Here is a 22,611-nt window from a genome sequence, read left to right as displayed (position 1 = left end):
TGAGTTGGTTGGAGATACTGCATTCTTGGTGGAGAAGGCAGTGTCACCCCACTCTAGTACTCTTGCCTGGAAAATCCCATGGACGGAGGAGCCTGGTGGGCTGCAGTCCATGGGGTCGTTAAGAGTCGGACACGACTGAGCGACTTCACTTTCACTTTTCACTTTTCACTTTCATGCATTGGAGAAGGAAATGGCAGCCCACTCCAGTGTTCTTGCCTGGAGAATCCCAGGGATGGTGGAGCCTGGTGGGCTGCCGTTTATGCGGTCTCACAGAGTCGGACATGACTGAAGCGACTTAGCAGTAGCAGCAGCAGCAGCAGCGCATTCTTGATGGTTTTTTCCCTAGGTGAATTTTTGTTTTAATATGTGTAATGTTTCTTTTCTTAGTTATTTACCGTTGATGCTTTATTGGAGTATTTGATTGATGTCAATCTGGAGATAGTTCTCTGAATCTTTCCAATTGAAATCTGTACCTAATTGGATCTGGTTTATATTTTATCAGTGACTTTGATGAAATTGCTTCCCTTGTGGCTCAGCTGGTAAAGAATCTGCACGCAATGCAGGAGACCTGGGTTTGAGACCTGGGTTTGATCCCTGGGTTGGGAAGATCCCCTGGAGAAGGCAAAGGCTACCCACTCCAGTATTCTGGCCTGGAGAATTCCATGGACTGTATAGACCTTGGTGTTGCAAAGAGTCGGACATGACTGAGCAGCTTTCACTTTTTGATGAAATTAATTTGGATCAAATCTGAGATGACTCGCTATAGCAGATTCATAGTTTTCTCTCACCTTTCAAGTTATTTTATGAGATGTAAACAATCTTAAATTGAGCCAGAACTAAGAAGATGACTTTTTATAGGAATGAGTGTAATGTTAACAGAGTAATTCCACTTGTGTTGGATGGGAGAGAACTGAGTAAATTGTTGTTGATTTGAAAATGGGTTCAGTTTATTGGGAATTTCTCCAGGAAATAGTAGCTTAACCAAGATGTGTTTTATCTCTTCCATGTTCATGATAGATAGAGCACTGACCTGGCTTCTCTGATACGTTCATCAAAAATTCTGACTGCAATCTTCTACATATTATTTGATCTTCATTTCTTTGAGTTCTTAATTCTGAGCCATGTACTTACTTTTATTGCTTGCCAAGTTACACGGTTACTCATTCTTACTCACATTACTGATGAGTTCTGCTTGGGGAGGTAAAGAGAAGAAGTTTTTGCAAAGTATTGGTAAGGAATGTCACCCAGAAGGAAACTTTTCTAGAGCCATTTGTCTTCTCCTTAATTTCTCCTGGAATTACATGTACATAGGGAATACAGATCAGTGCATTTTTATTTTCAAAAGAAATCATTGAACTTCTTTATTTTCCTTGTTAACTTCAGTCAGGGCCAAGGGAGGTCATTCATTTAAAGTCTATAAATAACCCCAACAAAAATTTGATAGCAATGCAAATTTAAAATTGACTATTTCTAAGCTGATAGAAATACTTTATGTAAATATTAGGTAAAATCATTAGACTTTTAAGATATAAAAATTTTAAAAGGCAAATCAGTGATGCAAAATACCATTATGGTATAATTTCGTGTATAATTTGACTTCAAATTTTATTGTTTCCAAGTTGCATTTAAATTTGTCTCTTTGATTACTTGACCATAATGTTTCTGGTTGAGTTACATTTGAATAGGTTGAAGATTAATATTTAAAACTTTATAGTTCTTTATAATTGACACCTATTCAGTCTGTTCCTCTTTTAGGCAAAATGCTATCTTTAGGGGGAATTTCAGAGTAAGTTGTGTTCTTAGACTTATCTAAAGGAGCATCTTTTAAAAGAAAAAATCATTTTTCTTTATTGTTTGCTTGTATAAAGTGATACAAGTAAATTAAAGCCTTTTACATCAGATAATCAAATAAAATGCGTTTTAAAAATCAAATAAAAATTAAAAAGATTTTCATCTGTTGGTTTTGTTGGGTTTAAATATCCCTTCTAGGAATGAGGCAGAACATTTTTTTGGTCTGGGCTTCTTTTTATGGTCTGGGCTTTTTCAGGGCTACTTTTGGGGCATTAGCCTGCTATAATATGCTTCTCCTTTTCTATAAGACCTGTATCTCTCATTCCTGTGTGTGTGTACGTGCACGTGTGCATGTGTCTGTGTTTCTGTGTGTAGCTCCTTTTGCCTTCTTGACCCTTTTATCTTTGTTTTTGTAAGCCTCTTCCTTTATTTTCCTTTTGTTAATTCTTCATGCTAAGTCTGTGCTTATGGTCTTTTACCTTGAAATTACTTAATTACCTAATACTTAACATGACAGGCTGTCTCTGTGTCATCATTTTCTTTTTCTTTCCCTTCAAGTCTGTATCTAGGGTTGTATAATACAAATTTATTATTTATGTTTGTATTTTACCATTGATAGTTGACACATGAGCATAGATTTTAATAGATAAAAGTGTTATTGGTCTTATTTTTCAGGCCAGAGATCCTCAGCAGGAGCCTATGGAAGAGATAGAAAATTTGAAGAAACAACATGATTTATTAAAAAGGATGTTACAGCAGCAGGAGCAGCTGAGAGCTCTGCAGGGACGACAAGCTGCTCTCCTTGCCCTGCAGCATAAAGCCGAGCAAGCTATAGCTGTGATGGATGATTCCGGTATGCTATACTGTCTTAGGATATTGTTCTTATAAGTAACGCCCAGTAAGCAATGATACGATTACAAGGTGGATGCTGGAGGTTATTTAATCAGATTTAGGATTGTTGCCTAGTTTAAAAACCTACATGTAAGGCTTACTCTGTCCTGTGCTTTTCTCTGGTTATGCAGAAAAGGTTGCGGAGACAACTCCTGGTCATCGTACTGTACCAGGTAGACAGCCGGCTCGTTCACCTTTGCATCAGAGAGTACCCGTAAGAGGTAAAGGGACAGGCTGTCATCCTGTTTTTGTACCTCAGATTGATAGGGCTCTTGTTGCTTTTATTTTTGCCTTTTGTACTTATTCAGCTAGGATTGCTATACTTTGCTTGCCTGCCAAGGAAGGGTTAAAACTTCTAAGTGAGGCAGCTTCACTATTGTATCAGTAAGGTACCCAGTTGTATGCACTAGTTTCTTTGAACTAAATTTATATCCTATCCAGTCTCCCTGAGACTCAGAAATGTTCTTTCATTTCTTCCCTCAGAGCTGTGTATCACTTAGATGGAAATAGTATTGAGTTCTTTGGTATTGAATCTAACCTTACAATTCTTCTCATTACCTTCAAACCTAAGTGTTTAATTTCTCAGTAAGTCCAGAACAAATTGTTACCTTTTAGAACTCAGTAAAACTAGGGTCTAATTTGTAGTAGTGTGTCATCCCAATCTAATAATAATTTATCTCCTGTAGGCTCTCCATTTTAGGTTCTTACTGTGGTTACCCTGTTGTTCAGTTTATCATACTATTTACACTGAGCCCATTGGCTCAACCTTCTGATCACTGTTATTTGTAATTTAATTTTCCATTTTCATAGGAAATTTTTATGACTTGTAAGTTAACTTACTTTTTTGTAGTAATTACATATAGCATATACCGTATATATATAGTTGTGTATATATATGGTATAGTATATAATTATAATTATGCAAATCTTCATCCCTACTTTTCCCTTGTAGTAAGCAGGTAGTTCTTTTTTTTATTGTGCTATTATGAATCTGGGACCAAGAGGAGAATGGAGAGGAATTTAAATTTGAATTTATTTTAGTTCAAAAAGAATTTTAGGTTAATGATTGAAGACAATTTCCTCTTGCACTTCCAAGATTTTGTAGGAGAATACTAATGAAAAAACAAACTTAGAGTATTTAATCTTCTGGTCTGTAAGAGAGGCAACATGATTTTCATGGGAAGGAGTTTCCCTTTCATCAGTTAACTAACTTGTGTGTTATCCTAGAGTTTAATTTATTTTTTTCAAATAGTTTGGACTAAATATGTGGGATATTATCCTGCCCTGAAATTCTAATTTCTCATTGAAAAAGCTAATATTTTCTTTCAAAACAGAAATAGTTTATAGTGTCTCTTAGAGCTGGAAAGATAAGCATGGTTGAGTGAGTAGTAGAGCAGTAACTGTTATCAAAATTGTCATCAGAATACTGCCTTGGGAATACAGCCTGATGAAGATAAAACTGTGGTCTTTTAGTATAGCTTGTATCACAAGCAAGTGCTTCAGTAAGTTACCTGTTCTGTTGTGGAACTGGCCTGAAATAAAGTTTCATGGAACATAGCCATGATCATCTGTTTATGTATTATATATAGTTGCTTTTGCCCTGCAAAGGCAGAATTGGGTAGTTGAGACAAGTAATGTATTTCCACAAAGCCTAACATATTTACTATCTGAATCTTTAAGAAAAGTTTGCTGACCCCTGTATAGAGCGTTGGTTTTGTTGGGTGAGGTGGGGATTGAGGCTGGTGAGAATCAGCTGGGCTTTTTCACACTCACCACTTTCCCTGCCACTTTTCCAGCCCAATTTGGTAGATCTGCTTCCACCTCGACTATGTTGAGTCCCTATTATTTTTCCCCTTTTAAAAAAACTTTATTTTTAATTCAAGGATAAATGCTTTACAGCATTGGTTTGATTTCTGCCATACATCAACATGAATTAGCTTTAGGTGTACGTATGTCCCCTGCTTTGAGAACCTCCCTCCCACCTCCCACCTTTTCCTACCCCTCTAGCTTGTTACAGAGCCCCAGCTGGAGTTCCCGAGGCAGACGACACATTTCTGTTGGCCGGCTGGCTGACATATGGTGGTGTATGCGCTTCCATGGTACTTGCTGCGTTCATCTCACCCGCTCCTTCCTTCCCCTCCCCTCCCGCCCTTGTGCATAGGTCTGTTCTCTGTGTCTGCATCTCCACTGTTGCCCTGCAAATAGGTTCATCAGTACCATCTTTCTAGATTCCATGTATATGTGTTAATATATGATATTTGTTTTTCTCTTTCTGACTTACTTCACTCCGTATAATAGGCTCTAGGTTCATCCACCTCATTGGAACTGTGTTGAGTCCTTTGCTTAATTGAGATGTAGCAGTTTCCCTCTTGAGTGTTGGGACAGAAGAAGTTGAACCACAATACTAGAGTTTTATGAGTTTTCCTTTATTTTAGTTTAGATGGAAACATAAAATGATTGGTTTTCAGATAAATCTTAGAGTTAACTAGTTTCAACTTACATTAAGTGACTTTTTAAAATCCGCACCCCTACCCTTCAATTTAGGCTTCCCTGGTTGCTTAGATGGTGAGGAATCTACCTGCAATGCAGGAGACGTGGATTTGATCCCTGGGTCAGGAAGCTGTTGGAGAAGGAAGTGTCAGCCCACTCTAGTATTCTTGCTTGAGAAATCCCATGAACAGAGGAGCCTGGCATGGTACAGTCCATGGAGTCACAAAGAGTCAGACATGACTGAGTGACTGAGCATGCCCCTTCCAATTTATTTTTAGCTTCTCAGAAGTAAAAGTGTTGTTTTTATTTATTTGCTTTAATGAATGGTTGTTAACTTTCTTTCTAATTGTAACAGAAACTACAGGTAGCCTATCTGGAGTCAGTATCACCTCTGAACTAAACGAAGAATTGAATGATCTAATTCAGCATTTTCATAATCAGCTTCGTGATTCTCAGGTATCTGTGATTCTGTATGCCGTGATTCTTATGGCAGCACTTCATTATTTTGGTGTACTGGATTTAAAATCATTAATGAAAGCAGTGCTTCTTAGACTTTAACCAAGCATAATGATGTCACACAGCATGATTGTTAGAAATTGTAGATTTCTTATCAGTGGGAACCTCCACTTCCAAAATTGTTTTGATTCGCACATTTGAGATGGGCATCCTGCCATGCAGTTCCACTGCTGGACATCTTGGGACTGTACTTTGGGAAACACTAAATTAGAGGAAATACCTGCTTTAAACGTAGTGATGAGTAAAACTTCCCCTTCGTATGCTTCTAGATGACACATTTTTATTTCACCTTAAAGATTGTATAGTCACAACTGTTAGGTTATTGTGAGTCTGTGTTTTTGCAGTGTTTTACTAACAAGAAAGTCCTAAAGTTTAATTTCAGAGTTAATAAGTTTGATGACCTTTGTAAATAATGATATAAATGAAAAACTTCAATCTGTGGACTTCGAATAATAAAGGGTGAATTAATCTCTCTCCACTGGAAATGAGTATGGTTGACAATGCATTATCTCCTGTCTGCTGACCGAGTTAAAATGACCCAACTACTTTGGAGAGTTTCAACTACTTTGGAGAGTTATTTAGTAGTATCTAGTACATTTTCTTTCAGAGAAGGCAATGGCAACCCACTCTAGTACTCCGGCCTGGAAAATCCCATGGATGGAGGAGCCTGGTAGGCTGCAGTCCATGGGGTCGCTAAGAGTCGGACACGACTGAGCGACTTCACTTTCACTTTTCACTTTCATGCATTGGAGAAGGACATGGCAACCCATTCCAGTGTTCTTGCCTAGAGAATCCTAGGGACCGGGGGAGCCTGGTGGGCTGCTGTCTGTGGGGTCACACAGAGTTGGACACAACTGAAGCGACTTAGCAGCAGCAGCAGCAGTACATTTTCTTTAGTGACCCTGCAGTGGCCCACCGTGGAAAAACGCAGATATTCAAAAGGAGATACGTACAAGAATGTTCATGGCAGCATTGTATTAATAGCAAAGCAGAAACAATCTAAATGTCCATGAACAGGAAAATGGGTTAATAAATTAAGATATATACACAGAGCAAAATCCCATAGCCAGTTATAGTAAACGAACCAAAGCTAATGAATGAAAATGAAAGTTTAAGAAGGATACCATGTAGCTTATCTTTTAAAATGTGTAATGAGTGTATATTTTTTATGGATACATACATAGGTATTGCAAAATAAAAACATGTATGAGAATGGTAGATGTCAAATTCCAGATTGTGGTTATCTCTTGAGAGAGTAATTGGTTGAGGTTTTATACATATAAAGCTTTAGCTTTAATATTATATCCATAATATTTCTCTAAAAGAATTGATGCGAATGTGGCAAAATATTGAGTTAGCCAAAAAGTTTGTTGGGGTTTTTCCCATAACGTCTTAATATTAAATTTTGAAATTGGACTAAAGTCAGTAGTGGTTATTCATATATGATTCCCTAATCCTTTGTGGATTTATCTTTCATAAATGTTTCATTAATTTTTTTTAATAGGAAAGAAGTGTTAGGAAAAACTGATAGGTTAAGAAGTTTATGATGGTGATTCTAAAAAGATGGCAAGAGAGAGGATGAGATATTTGAAGGTTTATTCTGTATAAAATGTGGCATTTCTAGCACTTAATTTAGATCCAGGTAATAACATCCAATAAATCCCCACTGTGTAGTTATATGTGTCTATAAAACAGTATATATAACGGTATATATAGTGGCGCATCAGAAAACTGTATGTAATTGAGGAAAAGGAAAGACATATGCTTACCCAGCAGTACAACCTACAGATGTTTATCTCTTTTTATGAAGAATCTTTAAAATGAAAATGCAACCTTGAATTGCCTTTCTTTTTCTTTTTTTTTTTTTTATTAAGCCTCCAGCTGTTCCAGACAACAGAAGACAAGCAGAAAGTCTTTCATTAACTAGGGAGATTTCTCAGAGCAGAAATCCATCAGTTTCAGAGCATTTACCTGATGAGAAAGTCCAACTTTTTAGCAAGATGAGAGTGTTACAAGAAAAGAAACAAAAAATGGACAAACTTCTTGGAGAACTTCATACACTTCGAGATCAGCATTTGAACAATTCATCATGTAAGTAAATCTGGCTCAGCAGTCTTAAGTATAGGATACATAAGTATATATGTCAACGTGTAGTAATTACTTTGTAAATATTTTCTGAATGAATGAATGCATAGTTACTCAAGAAAATTAAGATTTTTGTGGTGAAATAGCACTTGCATGTGAAACATTTTTGAGTAGTAAAGCAATGTAATGTAGAGCCAAATAGATGGTAGATATGTTCTCTAAAATTCAGAAAAAAAGATTAATTTGGGCTTAAAAATTGGTAGCATTTTAGAAAGGGAAAAGGATCAAAGCACTTAGATACTTGGACACAGTAATGCTGCACTTTTTAGCATATCCAAAATTTTTCCTTAAAAACTGAACCAGATTAGTACATTTATTTTAAAATTATAAAACAGATTTAGGAAGTATTTATATGAAAAAAACAAGATATGAAAAAATAACTTAGTGCAGAAAGTTCCAAACACCTCATTTTTTGAAATATAGCAATAGTCATCTCAGGCAGGAGTAGAAAAGGCATACAGTTAGCCTAGTTATACTAGTTAAATAATTATACAACCATTTGTTAGTATCCATGGGGATTGGTACCAGTACTCCCACGCATACCCTCTACAGATAACAAAATGTGAGGGTGCTTAAGTCCTTTATCTAAAATGGCATAGAATTTACATATAATCTAAGCACCTCGTCCAGTCCATTTGAAATCATCTCTGGGTTACTTAAAACACATAATACAATGTCAATGCTGTGTAAACAGTTAACTAGCATGCTGCAGATCCATGTTTGTTTTTTTTTTCCTGAATATTTTCTGTCTGCTTTTTGTTAAATCTGCAGATCTCTTGGATATGGAGGGCTGATTGTACTAGTTATTTATATTGATTTACGACTAGTTAGTTATATAAGAAACCAATGGTCATCTCAGTTATACTATAGAAACTGTCTTTTCCGACCTCATGTTTTACTTGCCTTTGTCTAATTGAGATCTAGTTACTTGTCCTCATTTAACCTCATCCTCCAAATCTGGTCGCTGCCTCTTCCTCAAACAGTTGATAAGTAGGAGCTATAGCGTTGGAAATTGGAATTGGCAGGATCAACCCCACTGGTCATTATTCTCTAACATTTCAGCTGCTGTCTTATTAAAGGAAAGACGAGGGATAGAAAACATCTCTGGATCCCTGTTCCTTGTTCTCCAACTTAATTCTCTGCCACCCTCGAAGAAGTGTACTATTTCTGCCCTGAAACATACTCCTTTCTTTCCCCCGACTTCAGCTACTCCTCCCACTCCTCCAGAGTATAATCTAATCCCAGTGCTTATTCTTCCTGAACTGATGATCATAACCAAGAAAAACGTCTTTTAAGTTTTTCGGAAGTTGTACTCAGACCCTTGTGGTCAGTTTTACACATATAAAGAAAAGAGCACTCTGTCTACTGAGACTAAAAAATCATATTTTTCTCTGGGAAAAAGCGTGAAAGCAGCAGCAAAAGGTAGAACAGTCAAGGAATAGAAAGAAAAGACTATTGGAAACCAGCTGTAGTAGGTGGTAATGTGAGCAACAAATGATGGTTGTCATTGTGAGAAAGATAGATGATTATAACTTAGAGTGGTAGGAGAGAAGCATGAAGGTTCTTAGTCTTCATTCATTGTGCTTGAAAGCATAAGATATCTTTGTCTGATCTGTGTGGACAGAAGAGTAATTAAAATGTAGTTCAAGAACTGCAGAGGATTAGCCATCAACCAACTAGAAAATTTTATTGCATTTCATGGTGTAATGTACTGCAGTCACTTTAACAATTTTGCTTTATCTTTTGGAACAAGAAGAGTTCCATCTTGGAGACGTAGTTCAAGAACTGCAGAGGATTAGCCATCAACCAACTAGAAAATTTTATTGCATTTCATGGTGTAATGTACTGCAGTCACTTTAACAATTTTGCTTTATCTTTTGGAACAAGAAGAGTTCCATCTTGGAGACCAGATAGAATCCCTCTGGAGTGGAACATTCTCAGGGACCTGATCAGCTAGGGCTGCCCCATAAATTTGTAGCTCGTAGGCTGTACATCATACACAGTGGCTGTGTTTAACTTAACCCAGAACCAAATTGATCAGAGAAGCACTCTCGTTACTTTTTCAAGGTAGAATATCATAGTTCTTGGTGATTTCCATCTTGTCTTCCTGCTCTTCTTTCCTTTCTGTTTTAACTCTGGTTGGTTGAGGGACTTGTTAATAAACAAGTAGCCTGGATGTTATATGCTTAAGTTTCACATTTTAAAGCTGCAGAATTTAAGATGTTAATGACTTTTAGTTTTCATTTTTCTCTATCCAAGCAAACTGTGAATGTGTTGTTTGATGCTATATTTATGTATGTTACCTGGCTTTTTTTTTTTTTTTTTTTTTTGATAGTTGTGCCTTCTTCAGCCTCTCCACAAAGGAGTGTGGATCAGAGAAGCACAACCACAGCTCCCTCTGCTCCTGTAGTCTTAACACCAGTGGTCAATGGAGAATCCAATAACCTCACGCCATCTGTTCCTTATCCTGCTGCTCCTCTAGTTTCTCAGAATCAGAATGAAAGTGAAGGCCACCTAAATCCAACTGAAAAACTCCAGTAAATCGTTTATACACACATTGTTTACATAGATTATAATTGGATCATAGGGTCAAATTTGGGGGGTTTTTGTTGAAAATTCTGGAAAAACTGAATTTAATATGATAAACATTCTTAAGTGATGTAGTGGAAAAGTAAGTGTGTGTGTATTATACATGCGTTTTTGAGTTATCCTCGAGAAATGTAATTTCTGTGAGCTAATGTATTCCTGGGGTCTTCCCCGGTGGCACAGTGGTAGAGAATCTACCTGCCAGTGCAGGACATGCAAGAGATGCCAGTTTGATCCCTGGGTTGGGAAGATCTCCTGAAAGAGGGCATGGCAACCTGCTCCAGTATTCTTGCCTGGAAAATTCCATGGACAGAGGAGCCTGGTGGGCTATAGTCCATAGTGTCACTAAGAGTCAGACAAGACTGAATGAGCATGGCAGTACATAATATATTCCTATTTTACAAGTAAAGGAACTGCAGTTAAAAGATCTATGTATTTTAGCCCAGACTGTAGAGTCAGAGAGCCTTGAAGTTATATTTCACAAGGCTGTGTGACTATGGACCAATAGCACTCTCACTAAGCCTCTTTCTTCGTCTGGCATAATATATTTGATGATAAAAGTGTTTTAAGTATTAAAAATTATTGGCATTATTCCTGGAATTCAGTAAAAACTCAACAACCTAATTATTTTTGTTAAAATGTGACATACTTTATAGAGCTCTATATATTGTAGACAAATTGAGAATTTGGTAAATGCTCAGTAATCCCTATATGTCGGATTTGCCTGAGAGGTACTATTTAAATGAAATAGTACTTCACATTCTTGATACTTATTAAGAAACCTAGGAATATCTTTGATATTAAGGTTTAAGCTGTTAACATTTGTACCTGTTTAAAGTGAGCACTTTAAGGAGAATTTCTTGTACTTTTGTCTGTAACGTTCAGATATAAGGTGATGAGATTTTGAATAACCTGTACTTGAAATTAAATTCATTGCAGTCTCATACCCTGGGTATTTGACTGAGTTTAACATTTGTATGTGCTGGCTGCTACTGTATGGAAATAGTGTATGCTTTATTTTACTAAAATGGGTGTTAATTTGTATATATTTGTTGTTTATCAGGAAGTTAAATGAAGTTCGAAAGAGGTTGAATGAACTAAGAGAATTAGTTCATTATTATGAGCAAACATCAGATATGATGACAGATGCTGTGAATGAAAACACAAAAGAAGAAGAAACTGAAGAGTCAGAATATGATTCTGAGCACGAAAACTCTGAACCTGTTACTAACATTCGGTGAGAACTTTTTGCAAGTTTGTTTTTCTAACATACTCATTCTAATAGTACTTTTAATATGGAACAGAAAACCCTCAGTAGGGTGCTTACTGTTTGCATTTTACTTAAGCTTTTCTCCTGTAAGTCTGTTGTTTGGTCAGTGTAATCTTAACTTGTCCTGTAAAGAAAAGCAAGTAGGGATGTATTGAGTACAGAAGTTTAGTAAATTTGCTGTTTGTTACATCAAATGTAAGTGAATTATAAGAAGTATATAACTTCTCATTTTCCTGTGTCTTTATTTTTTGGTGTAATTTTAATTTTCTTTGTTGTAATTTTGATTTTTTTAGATATTTTTCTTCTTAAATTTTTGAATAGCTGAAGCCAGTGAAATGCAGGAGCCATTTATTTAAAAGATGAAATTAAATGGGGAAATAGCCAATGATGTTCATAGTTTGGAATTATTTTTATTAGTAGTTCTAAAACTTTGATTTTTTAATATTACATATGTCTTTTTACTTTAAGTAACTTGAGGCTGTTTTCCTTCCTTTCAGAAATCCACAAGTAGCTGCCACCTGGAACGAAGTCAATAGTAATTCTAATGCACAGTGTGTTTCTAACAATAGAGATGGGCGAGCAGTTAATTCTAACTGTGAAATTAACAACAGGTCTGCTGCCAACATAAGGGCTCTAAACGTGCCTCCTTCTTCAGGTATGATTGACTCTATTCAAAGATACTTGTACCATATTCTTGGGAAGTGGATTTTCTTTCTTTAGAGCTCTTAATTAAGTTCATTAAGTTACTGCATTTCAGTGATACATATTTTCAGCAGATTGTCGATACAATAGAGAAGGAGAACAGGAGATGCCTGTTGCACAAGGTCACGATGAGGAGGAGGAGGAGGAAGCAGAAGATGAGGCCCTCAGCGGAGCTTCAGTGTCTAGTCACAGCAGCAGCCTGATCATTGAGACCCCTGAAGATGCTGAATTTGAACATAAGATCCAGAAGCTTATGGCTGCAAAACTGAAACTTAGACACTTACAGAACCTTGTTGCCATGGTGCAGGTAAATACTGCCTTTTTTTTTTTTAATCTATCAAAAAATGTATAGTCTTATAAGGTAAAATGTGTGTATATGTTTGATAATTATGTGGGTATAAGTATACTAGTATATGTTTATTGAATTCTAACTGCATAGTGGTTTATGTGCTTAGCACTTTGCATGCCGTATTACCACAGATCAGCAAACTTTTCCTAAGGGTGAATTAGTAAATATTTTAGGCATTGTGGGCCATACAGTTTCTGTCCAGCACAAAAGCAGCAATAGACAGTAAACAAATGAGCATAGCTGTGTACCAGTATAACTTTATTACAAAAACAAGTTTGTCTTCCTGCCAGAGATTCTAATTGTGTATCATGTAGAACTCAGTAGCATCTCAATTAGGTGGATATGCATACAGATTAGAAATGTTAATTAACCACAGTTGTACTATTGTCAGAGCCAGAGTTGAGACTTCTGGCTGAGATCTTAACTCACTTGATGTAGAAAAACCATATGTTGTCTGAATTTTATTCAGTAAGGCCAAAGAAGTAAAGTTGGACCTATTAGCTGTAAATTTTAAAAAAGCCATTTGTATATGTGAACATAAAATTACATAATTATTAATACACTTCTAGACAGTGTATTTATGGACTGTTATGGTCCAAAGTTATGACTAGCTCTAAACCTTTTTAAAAATGACTAAACTTTTTAAAATCAGTCCTTTTCATCTGTTACATATATATTTCTGTTGTTTTCTCAGCAACATAATCACTGTATAGAAGTATCCTTAAGAGTGTTTCTAAAGTATTCAAATTTATATGATTTTTGAAATCCAGAAATCTTCTGGTAAAATTAGTGATTTGTTTTCATTTAGGTTTGCTTAGCTTATGTTATGTCGAAAAAGTGAAATATATATAACCACACTAATAAAGGTATATAAAAATTTTTTTTGGCAAATAAAAAATTTTAAGTATTATTTACACCCTCTTTTGAAATGCTTATTTTGAATTACTCAAGTGAAAGATGACTGTGTACTTTATTTTAAAATAAAGGAAACATTACTTGTAAACTCCTTCTGAACCTTCATAATCCCATTCTCCTTCACAGAGATTGCTGTGCATTTAAATCAGTTTGCAGTTGTAAACAAAAATTACATAAAAGTTTTGTTTTTTATTTCTTTGTGTTTATATAGATTGTATTATTTTACAACTTGCTTTTTTTCCTACTACACATGTCAGAGATTTCTTCATATCAGTATGTTGTTTTTCAGTCACTAAGTCATGTCCGGATCTTTGTGACCCCACAACTGTAGCATGCCAGGTTTCTCCAACTTCATATCAGTGTATATAAACCTGTCTATGTAATTACATAGATATATAATTATGAAATATAAATAATACCCTATATGTTTATTTATACATATACGTTGTTGTTCTGTTGCTAAATCGTGTCTGACTTTGCAGTCCCATGGACTACAATGCACCAGACTACCCTATCCTTTATTATCTCCTGAAGTTTGTTCAAATTCCTGTCTGTTGAGTTGGTGATTCTGTCTAACCACCTCATCCTCTGCAGCTGCCTTCTTTTTTAACCTTCAGTCTTTCCCAACATAAGGATCATTTCCAGTGAGCCAGGTCTTTGTATTAGATGACCAAAGTACTGGAGTTTCAGCTTCAGCATCAGTCCTTCCAGTGAATATTCAAGGTTGATTTCCTTTAGGATTGACTGATTGGATCTTCTTGCAGGCCAAAGGATTGTCAAGAGTCTTCTCTAGCACCACAATTTGAAGTCATCAGTTCTTCAGTGCTCAGCCTTCTTTATGGTCCAACTCTCACATGTGTACATGACTAATGGAAAAACAATAGCTTTGACTATATGGATCTTTGTTGGCAAAATGATGTCTCTGCTTTTTAATATGCTAAGTTTGTCATGTCTTCCTTCCAAGGAGCAAGCATCTTTTCATTTTGTGGCTGCAGTCACCATCTGTGGTGATTTTGGAGCCCAAGAAGACAAAGTCTGTCACTGTTTCTACTTTTTTCCTTTCTGTTTGCCATGAAGTGATGGGACCAGGTGCCATGATCTTAGTTTTTTTAATGTTGAGTTTCAAGACTGGTTTTTCACTCTCCTGTTTCATTCTCATCAAGAGGCTCTTCAGTGTCTCTTCACTTTCTGCCATTAGAGTGGTATCATCTGCATATCTGACCTTGTTGTTATTTCTCCCAGCAATCCTGATTCCAGCTTGGGAATAATAGATCAGAAATGGTGAATAATTTGTCGGCTTATAGATGAGTCAGCTTAACTTCAGGTTTATGTTGATTGGAGCTCTTTTGTTTTAGGGAAATGACATGTATGAAAAAAAAAGAAACAGCAACCCCAAAGGATTAAGGGCCCTTGTCCTGAGAACTTTTTAAAAAATGATCCAAAACTCCCCAAATTTTTGTATGTTTAAGATTGATAAGTTTTATTTATTTATTATGGGTAGTTTTCTTTTGCTTGTGCCTTTACTTATATCCTTTTTTCCCAAGGGACTCAGGAGAAGTTCGAAACAGTTATACAGTTACCATGATTGTATAAAACTATCGTTATTCCTGATTAGATTAAGTGAGACAGCTTATATGTTCTGTAAAACCTTATGATGTCTTTTAAGTCTCCACACATCCATCTGATGTATTTTAGTTTGTGAAACAATGTGTTAGTGCCCTCCAAGAGTAGAGTCTCTGTTTCCTGTCCTGTGGAAGTTCTGTAATCAAACCCCCCTGGCCTTCAAAGTCAGATTCCCTGGGGATTTCCAGTCCCTTTGCCGGATCCCCAGGCTGGGGAGACTGGTGGGTGGCTTGGAACCTTGACAATACTGCAAGAACTTCTTTGGTAGTATTGTTCTGCAATTTGTGGGTTGCCTACCTGCTGGGTATAGGATTTGATTTTATTATGATTGCAGCCCTCCTACTATCTCATTGCGGCTCCTCCTTTGTCCTTGTATGTGGAGTATCTTTTTTTGGTGGGTTCCAGTGTCCACCTGTTGATGGTGGTTCAACAGCTAGTAGCGATTTTGGTGCTCTCTCAGAAGATGAGCGCTCGTCCTTCTGCTCCGCCATCTTGAACCAATCTCTTGTGATACAACATGCCTTACATCAGTAATTCTGTAGTCAGTTACTTTTAGTGTTGGAGTTTATATTAAGTGTTCAGACACCCTCACATAACAGTCTGAAACTTAAGGGTGTTTTTTTCCTCATACTTTGGTTTTTCCGCTTCTTATTGTGTGAAAATGCCTCATGATCCATCTTTGGTATCCTTGGGTTGCAACTCAGTTCTTTTTAAGCTTACCATTTTAGTAATATATTAGCTTAGCTTTTAGATCTATGAGAAGACCAGAGTAACACCATATCTAGAAGCTTAAAATGGATTAGATAGGTTTGCAATCTAGTCAGCTTTAACTCTTTAAGATTTTACTAGAATTCTATATCCAGCAGTTTAAGTTTCAGTTGATACCTGCAGAAAAAGCATGTATAAAGTGTACAGTATTAAATATTTTTAAGAAAATGTGACAGATGACCTCCAGTCTTAACAGTTTAATAAGTACATTGATTTTGACAGCAGATACGGACCTACTGTTAGGAAGATAAGTAATTTTTTGTTGTTTTTCCAGTGACACATTTGAGACGGTACATTCTCATTAGCTTTTCTGTTGGGAGCCATTGGTACTTGTTTCACAAACTAAATACCAAAGTGAGGAAATGGAAAACTAACTGAGCAAATGATACTAGACATAAATTATTAAACTGTTGATATAAAAGTTATATATCTGAAGAAAAATGATCTCATATCAAGAGTTCCCAGCTTCAGTGATGCAGTTTTTATCTTTTTCATATAAGCTGTTTTTTGATAGTTCACAGTCTGGTCAAGGAAGGAAAAGACAAACTAGTGTTTGCCATTACTGGGTAATTGGCAGCTCAAATTATTAATGTACTATTTTAGTTTTAGTACTTTATTTCCTGTCATTGGTAGAAGATGAACTTCATTATTCTCTAAAAATCATATGCTTTCCCTACTGCTTTCAATTTTATGTGAATTTTACAACTGAGTCATATTTACTAAGGTATGACTTGGATAATGTTTTTACATATCAAGGTGATTTTAATATAATGATGCTATTTTAGGATGATGATGCAGCCAATCAAGGAGTTACTTCTGTGGAGGATTTCTTCCCAGCAGAAGACACCAAACAAAATGCAAATAACACTAGAGGAAATGCCAATAAAACACAGAAAGATGCTGGAGTAAATGAAAAGGCAAGGTATGTTAAGCTTCTGACTTTCATGTCATAGAAATTGAGTGCTTGTTAGAAAGTCTCCATAGGCACTCGACTGCATCGTGTTTAATGCTGTTATCAGATTTACTGGAGTCCACAAATATAATGTCAATTTAATTATAGAGAGAAATTTTATGAGGCTAAACTACAGCAGCAACAGAGAGAACTCAAACAATTGCAGGAAGAAAGAAAGAAACTGATTGAGATTCAAGAGAAAATTCAAGAATTGCAAAAGGCATGTCCTAACCTACAGGTAATTAGGAAATTTCTTTGTTTGTCTGAAGAAACATGTTTAAAGCCTTAATGTCAATTGAAAGTACTCCTTGTCTTTTCTAGTACTAATACAATAGATTTGTAAATCTTTTATGATTAAAGAAATGGAGGGACAAATGAAATGGGTTAGGGATGTACCTTTATACTGTGAAAGATAGCACGTAGGAATTAACTCTGATTATTTACATTCTTTCACTTGTTGGGCTGCCTGGCTAGTGATTCAGAACATGTGTATTCATAACTGTTTATTATATTGAGATATTTTGGGTTGAACTTTGCAGTTAAGGGAGAAGCATTTCCATTTCTTACTGGTCTAAAATTACATGGTAAAGCTGTTAAGCTACCGTGAGTTTTTTGGGAAATTAAAATACTTTATTTGTAGTTTGAATATTACATGTATATATGCTTATTAAATAGTACCCCACGCATGGGTGTTTGAGATTGAGCAGAGAATGTACAATCTTTGTCCATGTCACATAATCAGGAGTAGGGTTAATATGGGAGGGAATGATCCATTCTTTTTGAGGTTTTTCCTACACTTTATTGTTAGGAATAGCTTTGTTTATGAGTCAGGTTTTGTTTTCAAAGAAAAGGAAATGTATCAAGTGATATTTCTAATATTACTTTGTTTTCTAGATATTTATCTTTTATTCTTTGTCTAAGTCTTTTTTCTTGTTCCCAATCTAAATACCAGAGGAATATATGCTAGAGTTGGGTTGAGTATATGACATTTTCCACAGTAATGTTTTATCCCTCATGTCCTGTTGTTCTGGAGGGTTAATAATACTGATCATCTATAGCCTGCATTTTCATCTTTTTTTCTTATGTTGGGTTTTCTATGAATAATGGTGGCAATTGAGGTGTGGCAATAACAAACTAAATATGGTACCAAACCCTAGAGAAATGAAATAATTGCTTTTATGAGAAATTAACATAATTACTTCAATTCTTTATAGTAGTTTTTATTAATTCTTTTTTAGCTGTCAGCTGCTAGTGTGGGTAATTGTCCTACAAAAACACATATGCCAGCTGTTACTTCGTCCCCAACCGTTAATGAAAATGAAGCCAGTACAAGCAAATCTGGTTTTGAGCCTCATGATTCTTCAGTGGTAGATAATGAGGTATTGTATATTGCACTTTGTTCCTGGGTCTTAAGTCATGTCTTAAGGAAGAAAACTGAATATCCATGAAACATGTTTTTAAATGTAGCTTATTATGTGCCTTTAAGTTGTGGGAAGAAATAATTTTTTCCAAAAAGTAATTAAGTTGAGGTACTTCTTAGTATCTTAAGTCTTGCCCTTTATTAACAAATATTTGGCAGACTTGTATGTAAGGAATAGTTACAGTAAGTAGTATTCACTTCAGTTAGAAAAACTTGTCCTTTGGCATTTTATTTATCTGTGATTTATGGAAAACATAGCAACTTTCTCTCAGTTGATGAAGTTACTATGTGTTCAGTTGCTTAGTCATGTCTGACTCTTTTGCAGCCACATGGACTGCGGCCCAGGCTCCTCTGTCCATGGATTTCCCAGACATGAATGGAGTGGGTTGCCATTTCCTCCCCCAGGGGATCTTACTGACCCAGAGATGGAACCCGTGTCTTTCGCGTCTCCTGACTGTATTCATTAAGAATTAATGGTTGCCTAATTTTTTCTAATTTATTACTAAAATAGCATTTTAACCTTCATGGGTGTCTCAGTGTAAAAAGGATAGAGTGAGGATAGAAATTTTTGTTGGTATTAGCAATAGTATTAACCTGTTTTTCTTTAAGGCTGAAACAAATCCAGTATTTACAGTAACTTGACTGTAACTTTTGAAATAACAGGTATGGTCAGATATGCGAAGACATGAAATGTTAAGGGAGGAGCTACGACAGAGAAGAAAGCAGCTGGAAGCTCTGATGGCTGAACATCAGAGGAGGCAAGGTCTGGCTGAAACTGCATCTCCAGTGGCTGTTTCATTGAGAAGTGATGGATCTGAGAACCTGTGTACACCTCAGCAAAGCAGAACAGAAAAGTAAGAGAGGTGTTTGAATCAGTTTAAAAAATGCCACCTATTTGACACTTGTAGGATAGGCAGCCTCATTTTCCCTCTGTATCACAGCACAAGTCTGCTATTACAGTGAGGCTTGGGTGTTAAGCATCACCTTTGTGACTCAATCCAGCTACTTTCTGTTGTAACTGCTCATAGCATCACCTTTCTCTCTTTTAAAATTTTTTTAAAAAATTACTAAGACACTTGACCAGACTGATAGAGATTTTCTTGGGGATTTTGATCTAGAAAACTGTCACTCAAGGAAAAGTTAAAAGTTGAGGGAGGTTTACTTTAGGAATGAGTCCCAGGGGATATGATTACTAGTTTAATTTATTTGAAGAATTGTTTTGTGGAAGGCAGAGTAAACATTTTATATTATAGCAGTTGGAGAGTAATAGCCATCTCATAGTTAATTATGCCTAAATGAAGTTTTATATACGTGTGTGTGTGTGTGTATATATATATAAATATATATAATTTTTTTTAGCGAGGGGTACAGAGTTTGTTTCATAGTAGGAGGTGAAGTAGCTCATCTCCAGAATGATCTGTATTTTGTCTCTTAATCTCCAGAACAATGGCAACTTGGGGAGGTTCTACCCAGTGTGCCCTAGATGAAGAAGGAGATGAAGATGGTTATCTTTCTGAAGGAATTGTTCGGACAGACGAAGAGGAGGAAGAGGAGGAGCAAGATGCCAGTTCCAGTGATAACTTTCATATGTATCCTCCAAACAGTGCAAATCGTAATTCTTACAATGTAAAGGAAACTAAAAATAGGTTAGTTTCAGTATTTTAATTTTTTTGCTTGATTTTAAAGAGTTTCCCATCTTTCTGACACCAAGCAGTTCTTCAGTTATCTGAACCAAGTGCATGTTCCACTATATAATTCCAATACTAACTACCTGGAGTTGGCCAGATTCCACAGGTTAGGAGACTCAGTCCCAAGAAGAGTGCCCTCACTTCAGATGCCACTTTAAAGTCTTGAGTCTTCAGAGCACCTGCACTTCTGTCCGACTTGGCTACAGATTTTGGGGTTTCCATAGCTTTGCTTTGCTGACAAAGGTCTGTATAGTCAAAGCTATGGTTTTTCCATTAGTCATGTATGGATGTGAGAGTTGGACCATAAAGAAGGCTGAGTGCCAAAGAATTAACGCTTTTGAACTGTAATGCTGGGAAGACTCTTGCGAGTCCCTTGCACAGGAAGGAGATCGAACCAGTCAATTCTAAAGGAAATCAGTCCTGAATATTCATTGGAAGGACTGATGCTGAAGCTCCAATACTTTGGCCATCTGATGCTAGGACCTGACTCCTTGGAAAAGACTGATGCTGGGAAAGATTGAAGGTGGGAGGAGAAGGGGGTGACAGAGGATGAGATGGTTGGATGGCATCACTGACTCGATGGACATGAGTTTGAGCAAACTCAGGGAGATAGTGATGGACAGAGAAGCCTGGTGTGTGCAGTTAGGACGTGACTTAGCAGCTGAACAACAGCAACACCTTCTTTCATGTTCCATAATTTGCTAAAACAGCTCATAGAGCTCTGGAAAATACTTAAATTTACTGACTTATGAAAGATATTACTCAGAGAAAGAGATGTGTAAAGCATGGGTGGGTTGGGAAGGAGCAAAGAGCTTTTATGCCCTCTCTGGGCACATCAGCTGCCTAGTACTTCACTGTGTTCAACCCAGAAGCTGTCCTCACCACGTTGTTTAGGAGTTTTTATGGTGATTCTTTACCCAGGCAGAACTGATTAAGTCATTGGCGATTAAGCTCAGTCTGCCTCCCTGGAAGTTTGGGGAATGCTGAAAGTTCAAACCCAACATCTGGTTGGTTTTTCTGGTGACCAGTCTTCATCATGAGGCTAACTAGGGTTTGCCAAAAGGAGTGCATAATGAATAACAGAAGGCAGTCGTCACTCAGGAGATAGTCAGGAGTTAGGAGCTGTGTGCTGAGAACCTGGGACAAAGACCACATAGGGTGTTTACTTCACCACGTAGGGTGTTTACTCTATCACAAGAGTACTGTTGTCAAGATAGATTCCAGCTTGATAGGAGGAAGGTTGATTATCTTTGATCTTCATTCTTGTTTGGGGGAATTAAGCAAAAATAAAAATCATAAATAGTAAAAAAGATGTGTCAACAAAGATGTCTACTGCATTGTTATTTATAACCAAAACACATTTCATGTATAAAAAGATGATTTAAGTAGTTGCACTTGATGGGGTGTTATGTGGCTAAGCTTAAAGGCTTGAAGAGTGGAAAAATGCTTGTGATAAAGTATCCATAATAACTTTTCATTTTGAAGAACACAGAATTATATGGACTCTTCTCTGTAAAACATAAGTGAAAAAAGACTGAAAAGGAATGCAAAGTGATACTGTACAAGACTAGAAATCCAGAATTTTTCTCACTCTATTTTATATACATTTTAAGTCCAGTGAACTTAAAAATGGAATACAGGCGTATGGACCAAGCAGAGTATCAAGGTTTTTTGCCAGATTTAAAATATACATAATTACATAAAATGACAATGCTTTAAATCTTGTGTTAGGTGGAAGAACAATCGCCCTTTTTCAGCAGATGGAAATTATCGTCCTTTAGCCAAGACAAGACAACAGAATATCAGCATGCAGCGTCAGGAAAACCTTCGCTGGGTGTCCGAACTCTCTTACGTAGAAGAGAAAGAACAATGGCAAGAACAAATTAATCAGCTAAAGAAACAACTTGATTTCAGTGTCAATATTTGTCAGACTTTAATGCAAGACCAGCAGGTAAAGTTTACTCTGCAAGTAAATTTTTTTAATCTTGTGTTTGAAGCAGTACACATTTTTTTCAAGTCATCGGTAACTGTTACGGAAAGTTTTTTCTCTCCACAGACTCTATCTTGTCTGCTACAAACTCTTCTCACGAGTCCTTATAGTGTTATGCCCAGCAGTGTTGCATCCCCTCAAGTGCACCTTATAATGCACCAGTTGAACCAGTGCTATACCCAGCTAACGTGGCAACAGAATAATGTACAGAGGTAATTTGCTCCTTAGAAGTAGTGAGAATGTATACTCAATGCTAAAACTCAGTTTTAGCATTGGTTTGCAGTGTAAAAGCAAGGGTTTTACAGTTACCTTCTGGGAGAGAAGGGCTGAACCAAATTGCATTTTTGAATCTTCTCTGATTCCGGAGAGTTTTATAAGCAGTGATTTTGCCTAATGTTTCCTTTTAATTCTGTGGACCAGACTTAAAATAACTATGGTTTTCAACTTTACACTTACCTTAGGTGAAACTGTTGTCATTATGCCTATCTCTGATAGAAGTGCTAAGTGTAGTTCTT

At 36.4% G+C, this 22,611-nt stretch overlaps 1 protein-coding gene across 16 annotated transcripts in view; it reads left to right on the top strand.

The window, feature by feature from the left end:
• Positions 1–22,611, top strand: part of PCM1 (pericentriolar material 1) — an 89,760-nt gene that overhangs the window by 19,589 nt on the left and 47,560 nt on the right. For 15 of the 16 annotated variants that reach the window (XM_069573309.1, XM_069573307.1, XM_069573313.1 and 12 more), the window contains 15 exons: positions 2,467–2,644; positions 2,814–2,903; positions 5,528–5,628; positions 7,563–7,779; positions 10,169–10,370; positions 11,483–11,656; positions 12,187–12,344; positions 12,466–12,698; positions 16,832–16,968; positions 17,107–17,236; positions 18,237–18,377; positions 19,082–19,272; positions 19,861–20,064; positions 21,838–22,057; positions 22,163–22,308. In XM_069573309.1, coding sequence (XP_069429410.1) covers positions 2,467–2,644; positions 2,814–2,903; positions 5,528–5,628; positions 7,563–7,779; positions 10,169–10,370; positions 11,483–11,656; positions 12,187–12,344; positions 12,466–12,698; positions 16,832–16,968; positions 17,107–17,236; positions 18,237–18,377; positions 19,082–19,272; positions 19,861–20,064; positions 21,838–22,057; positions 22,163–22,308 — 2,522 coding nt within the window. Of the gene's footprint in view, positions 1–2,466; positions 2,645–2,813; positions 2,904–5,527; positions 5,629–7,562; positions 7,780–10,168; positions 10,375–11,482; positions 11,657–12,186; positions 12,345–12,465; positions 12,699–16,831; positions 16,969–17,106; positions 17,237–18,236; positions 18,378–19,081; positions 19,273–19,860; positions 20,065–21,837; positions 22,058–22,162; positions 22,309–22,611 lie in introns of those variants that run through there. The other variant, XM_069573314.1, reaches the window with a different exon arrangement.

This window comes from Ovis canadensis, chromosome 26, assembly GCF_042477335.2.
Source record: "Ovis canadensis isolate MfBH-ARS-UI-01 breed Bighorn chromosome 26, ARS-UI_OviCan_v2, whole genome shotgun sequence".
NCBI classification, from domain to species: Eukaryota; Metazoa; Chordata; class Mammalia; order Artiodactyla; family Bovidae; genus Ovis; species Ovis canadensis.
Note: the sequence above shows the minus strand (reverse complement) of the source record. Positions and strands in the feature narration are given on the sequence as shown.